Here is a 6,471-nt window from a genome sequence, read left to right on the forward strand (position 1 = left end):
ACGCTGCAATAACGTTGAACATGCAGCAGGCATGTAGCCAAATAACCTTTCGAAGTCAATAACTTGACAGAGTGCAAATATCCCGCAACTGTTCGCAGTACGTTCGTTACTGGGGAGTTACCGTTATGTTGAGGCCGGTTGCGGTAAGTGCGAGTCGAAAAACTTGGACTTGCGCTCAAGGTAATTTTGCTGTTTCGCCAGTTGAACAATACATTATTGCGAATTTTAGTTCCTTTAACTTTTTATTTCATAAACAATGAGTATACGTTTTGAACACATAAAAAATCATGCATTTTACAGTAAATTAATATCGCAGATTAAAAGACAATGCCTGTCACAGAGGCCAGAAGCAACAACAACTAATTCAAACCAAGCTGCATTGATTTATGAACTTATTTGATGTCCCGCCTTTAAGCTTACTAAACACCAACAAAATGATGCGAATTTTACGCATATAGGAATGCCCTCCCTATTAGGCAGACTTGCACAACAGGATAATTCTAATTCCCTGGTTTGGCGAATTATAGCAAAATGTCGGTGAATCTAATTCCAATCTAATTGGGAGATTGGAATAAGTCTATATTTTAGTTATATTGTGTTGTGAATTAAGCTTGACTTGTTAACATGCCGGTAATTGTAATTTAAAAAAAAAGCTCCTCTAATTTCAAATCTGATTCAATTTTTAGAAAAGCCAAAACACATCTAGCTGTCTAACAATCTAGTTGGCCGAAAAAAACGCGGTTCAAAGTGTCAAAATATCAACCCGACAACACAACAAGCTACCAGTAAGTAATAAAACCCCCTTAACAAATAATTCCACCCAAATTTCGGAAATCGTCGTAATCACGTCCAGTACACTAAGAAAGGAGAAGACGAATGTATTTAGAAAGTGGACCATGTATTTCAGGTACAATATATACGTCTCAAGTTAAATTGCCGACGAGTTGTAACTGCACAGCGTGGCCATAGTTGGTGTTGACTCTCTTTATACTTGCAAAGTGAACAGAGCAGAACAATGCGTCACAACACAAGAGCACGAGCAAAACAAGGGCAATATACCATTACGTCATTAGCAAACAATTGGAGCTGGCTGGTTTGCTGGTGGTACCTGGTGCTTGCGGCGCAGCGTCGATAACGAAAAAATAGAGGTTACTTTGACGTAATAAACTCTAGTCACCCGGTCGGTGAGATCGGCTGTAACGTATTGAGAAGCCCTAATTTGGTGAAAATATCTGCACCACCCAAAACCAACAGCAGAGGAGTTTGGAACCCTCTGGGGGTCAACAAGTGCTTATATGTGAACCGACGGCACAGAGCACGCGCCTAAATGACGTTCTTGAAATTGCCAACGTCGTCTGTTGCAAATACATGAAGTCAGTCGGGCACTCTTATTTCTGCAATTGCAACGACATTTACAACATTACGGCGTACCGTAAAACTTTAATCTTTTCAAATATGTTGCCAACACGTATTAAAAGCTTTTTATTGTGAACTTCGGAAATTGGTTAAACAGTATATTGAACACTCAATCGAGGCCACAAAGGATCAAAACCACGAACTTCATCAAATCACAGTGGTCTTTTAAATGCCTTGCTCGTGATTGCGGTGCAGATATACTGGATATTAGGGATACGACTCTTACGCAATCATTAAAATTTGTAAGTGTAACAAGATATCTGATTAGTTTCGATAATGACCGATAACACTTGTTAGTGGGAAAAAAAAAAAACCACCAGACTTATGCAGTTAACGATGAAAGCCAAAGGTTAACACGACCCTTGAGGTTAAAAAGGGCAGGCGCGTTACACAAAACTTTCGTAACTCAGGAATCACTGAGTTGTCACAATACAACAAAACCCGCGCGATGCCGACTTTCAAATGTCTTTGTATCCAAGTCCCGTACATTCAAATGGCCATGCTTATTGACGCTTGGAAAGAACAATGTCGAATGTCGGAGGACGCAGCGTCACCATACTCGTTCCACGCAAGTCTGGATTCTCTCCGGGGGCGAGAGCGAAGTCAAAGCGGCGAAGGAGGGATGCCGAAACGATGAAGAGCTGCATCTTGGCAAGTTGCCTCCCCAAACAGCTACGCGACCCGACGTTAAAGGGTAAGACGTACGGGGACTTTACAAACCGCCCGTCAGAATCCAGGTGCCTTTCCGGTTTAAACTGGTCGGGATCCGGAAAACGAGCGGGATCATGGTGCATGCCGTAGAGGTTGGTGAGTAGCATCGCACCCTTAGGTATTCGGTAGCCCATCAAGTAATCGCTCCTAGATGCGAGGTGTGGAAGGCTGAGTGGCACTGCGGGACGATGTCTGTGCACCTCCTGCAAAAATATAGGAACCTTAGATTGAAATTGCCCAAAAAATGGTGTTTGTTGTCTGGACAGGGCAGGAAGTGGGAGAGTTATTTAATTCGCAAATCAATTACTCGACTAGTCATCTGAAGCAAACCGTTGGAATGAGTGAACAAATAAAGCCTTTCGAAGCCCACCTGCAATACGGCCCGAAAGTAGGGCAGCTTTTCAATAAGCCGCATGGTAATCACACCACTCTGTCCGAAAACGTCATCCAGCTCTCGTTGCATCCTCCTCTGGACATCCGGATACGTGGATAAGAAGCTTATGAGCCAGAGGAGAGTATTGGATGTTGTATCGGTGGCTGCCACGAAGAGGTCTTTTGTAAGCTGGAGTAATTGCTCCGCACAAAATGAGGACATGGGTTTCCACTGTAATTCCTCCTCATCAGGATTTCCCGGGTTATTTTCTGCCTCAGGATTGACCTCTGATTAAAAAAGTACAATATTGAATCTAATGCATTGACTTCGGACATGAATATTACGGGATTATTTTTAAGGACATAGTGGTTGCAAAACGAGCGTAATAAGGAAAGAAGGCAAAGGTCGTTAAGAACGAAACACTAATTCAACGTGTTAATGTCAAAGGAAACGTTAAGTGCAGATTCATCAAAATTTACAAGATGTCTTGCAGCAACAGCAACTAAACGTATTTAACGCTACAAACGACTGAACAAAGTTCATGCCGTCAAGTCGCACGACTTTACAAGCAATGTTAATTTAAAAGAACTCCTTTTGGTATACAAATTCCGTAGATTTTATTGCAACGGACGTCTCGTCTGCCAACCGGCGAGACTTTTTCATGGTTTAAAGCAGCATTTTACCAAGTAGACACAATCTACGTAAATTTTATGCCAGAAGTACAGTTGTTTTAAATTTACAATGCCTGGCAGCGACAGTAGCATTATTCAGGAAATATGTTTGTCAAATATTTTCTCACTTTCAACGTTATCGGCCACATTCTGTGTCTCAAAAGCTTCGCCGTCCTTCTGTTGCCTCTCCGCCTTCTCCAACTCGTCGAGGAAGAAATCCACGAAGTCGCGCGGATTTCCAGGATCACGTGACTTCCGGTGCTCGTCGATCTCTACCGACAGCAAGCGGTGAAGTTTGTTGCGGAATACGGTCATCTTTCGTTTCTCCTGTCGGAATAGAGGCCAGGATTGCACGAAGGGCGCGATGAGCATGATCATGTGCAGAACGTGCGTTTTGCTGGGCTGAACCATTTCACGCAACAAGTCGCGAAACTCCTCCTTGTGTTGAGAGACCTTGTAGCCGAAGACCAGGTGGGAAATTATGTGCGAAATAGTGTCGTAAATTATCAGGTCCAGTTTCGTTGGCGCCGAACGGCCTCTGTGGTCGCAAAGCGCGTCGAGGCGCTCGCACAAGTCGTTGGAGACGTCAACTAAGGTGGGTTCCAGGCTGCGTCGGCCCATGCCGAATTCGCGGAGGGCTTTGAGACCGAAACGCCGTTGTTCGGTGTGAAAATTTCCTCCTTTCAGCATCAAAATCCCGTAGCCTTTCGAGAAAAGGTTGACAGCGTTGTGTGGTCGGTCCCCAAAGCTGCTGGACTTGACGAATGCTTCGTTTGCGGCCTCTAAACTACCTATGATCACCACGTCCAAAAAGCCCATCTTCACCATGCACACTGGACCGTATTTTTTGGTCCATTTAGCCATTACTTGTTCCGGGAAGGCCCTCAGTGAAGTGATGGCCCCAAGTAAAGGAAGGCCGTTGGTACCTGGTGGGCTCCCTGGAGCCCGTCGGTTCCAGAAGTGCCAGATGAGGTAGCCGATAAGACATATGAGGATAGTGAAGTCGATAAACGGTTTGGCAAAGACAACAAAATCATTTTCGGTTTCTGTCCCCATGCTGCAGGCAGTTGTTTGCTTATTACGACGATCGCTACGTTGAAATATGCTGCAAATAAAAGTTTTTTCATCCATATGCAGCTATTCCTTGAAACTTCGCTAAATGCAAAGACGATATACTCTAACCATTGCTGCGCAGCAACGCCTTAACATTATTTATTTCCTCTAGGTTACTAACAAAAAAAACGGACACTTGCCAGGCCATGATTTACTGTTAAGGCAGATCAATAACCGAACAAAACAACAGAAAAGAAAAATGCAACGACACGAGTAGACTGCACAGCTCCTCGTCAATCTTGTTTACGCCCCCGAAACTCCCCCAATGCATGCACAGCAACACCTATCTGGTGCTTTATTATTCGGCATCGTGGTTTATATGAGGTCATGTGGGTGGTCGCGTGCACGAGAGTTTTGCCTGGAAAAAGTTTCGACGTAATCGGTCGCCCTGCAGTCGGTAACACCTTCGGCGGTGCGAAAACAACAGCGGCGACGGGTTACCTTAGGTCGTAAACTCTAGTAACCTATATGTACCAGATCAATTGGAAGAGAGTTGCATTGGCACTCGCTGCGCGACACCACGAAAAGATTGAGGACAAAAAAGCGGGCATTTGCAAAGTTGGAAAATTCAGAAATTGCATTTAATCTGACAATTGATTTTTTTTATTTTTAACACAAAAAGGTTTTCAAAATAGTGCATTGCAAGAGCGCGAATGGGCATTTGACTCGATGACCTTGTTTTGTGGTTTATTGTGGCTCATTTCATTCAAATTCTTACAATTGTGTTACGTCGTTGTTCATTATGAAAAATAAAATGATTTGTATCCAGTTGTGGCAGAATGTAATGGAAAACACTTACGTTTGGTTTGCAACTGGCCTTTAGTCCAGAAAACCGTGATACTTCAAATACACCTACCAGCGAAATTGAACAACTCGACAAAACTTGAAAAACCTGCTTCAAACCATTTCAAAACTGGTAGCTTTCCAACCTAGTCTAAGTCCGCCGAAAGTACATGACAAGGCGACAAGTATTAATCGCGTATTACAAACCAATAAAAGAGACATAAGTTCAATAGGTTGCGGTTTTGGCTCAATCAACACAAGCAGCAGAAAACTACTTCAGCTGTCTTGTTTTAATCGCAGCAATGGTGGTGGTTTTTGAAATTACAGCAAGTGTGCGTGCTTTGCACTGGGCAACGAATGCAGCAACAGAGTATGTGAATATTAAATGAAAGTGCATTTGATTGCAGAATGGCGCGGGGACCGTAGTCTAGTATGCTAATGTAACATGCACAATCGCTCACCACCCATCGTTAAAGTTTTAGGTTGAAATTGCATTTAACATAATTCAATGTACTGATTACTATCATTTGGTTCAACGCGATCACCATGCAGGGCAGGTTTTATGCGGTTCCTGATCAGATTAAACAATACGGGGAGGGATAGATTCCTCTACCTCACCTAAAATTATGTCACCACAGCTTTCGAAAGCAAATTTCCTGGGTCTGACCTTTTTTTAGTCCCCCATATAAATTTCAAGGTCTTTTTGAAGAGAGAGTCCCTTTTTGATGCGCAGGGCCGTTCTTTTTTAAAGGCTTGAGGGAGACCAACAAGGCCTCACTTCAAAACAAAACGCTATATGAAGAAGGTTCGTCGTTATAAATTAAAGTTAACCCCCAGTTTTGTCTATTTTTTTACCACACCGGGATTTGAACCCGGGATATACTGGCCACGAATCCCGATCAGGTTTTCTTCTTGGTATGGGTCTGGCGCTTGACCAATGCTGCCAATCACACGCCAAACATTTTTATTTCAGTATCTTTTATTGATTTTATATTAAACCTTTACTCACCCTTGCGAATGTTCTGATGTTTCCAAACCCACCACAAGCGGCGGAAGAACGTCGTACATTTGAGCTTGAATGGGTTGGCGAATGGCACAATATACGCCCAGGCGCCTGACCCATATAGCAAGTGGTAAATCTGATCGAGATTCGTGGATAAGATATCCTGGGTTCGAACTCCGATTTGGGAAACTTAATCTGCCAACAAACGGATTTTGCGGATTGCAACCTTCAGTAATTGCCTTTAGGCGACAAAACTGTTTGGGTATTTAGCACCAAATAGCATGGGTTCGAACCCCGCCACAGTCAGAATCTGCATAACTCTTTTCATCATAGTTTTCCCAGGCAAGTCTATAAAATGGCGGTTTAGTTTTAACATTTGCGCTGTTTTTTACACACACAAA

The 6,471-nt window shown here is 43.2% G+C and overlaps 1 protein-coding gene across 1 annotated transcript; it reads right to left on the reverse strand.

Annotated features, from left to right (window-relative positions):
- Positions 1 to 1,919: 1,919 nt before the first annotated feature.
- Positions 1,920 to 4,227, reverse strand: LOC145907281 (cytochrome P450 2J4-like). Its single transcript, XM_082994706.1, has 3 exons — positions 3,300 to 4,227; positions 2,498 to 2,769; positions 1,920 to 2,330 (listed from the first exon to the last, which is right to left on the reverse strand). Exons 1-3 carry the CDS (start codon positions 4,225 to 4,227, stop codon positions 1,920 to 1,922), a joined length of 1,611 nt encoding a protein of 536 aa, XP_082850832.1.
- Positions 4,228 to 6,471: the final 2,244 nt, after the last annotated feature.

The sequence above is a fragment of the Ascidia mentula genome, chromosome 6, assembly GCF_947561715.1.
Source record: "Ascidia mentula chromosome 6, kaAscMent1.1, whole genome shotgun sequence".
Taxonomy (NCBI): domain Eukaryota; kingdom Metazoa; phylum Chordata; class Ascidiacea; order Phlebobranchia; family Ascidiidae; genus Ascidia; species Ascidia mentula.

Coding starts and splice junctions, on each gene's coding strand:
- LOC145907281 (XM_082994706.1), bottom strand. CDS start 4,227: ATGGGGACAGAAACCGAAAATGATTTTGTTGTCTTTGCCAAACCGTTT. Junction 2,770..3,299: donor TGTGGCCGATAACGTTGAAA/GTGAGAAAATAT, acceptor ATCCTGAGGCAG/AAAATAACCCGGGAAATCCT. Junction 2,331..2,497: donor ACTTTCGGGCCGTATTGCAG/GTGGGCTTCGAA, acceptor ATATTTTTGCAG/GAGGTGCACAGACATCGTCC.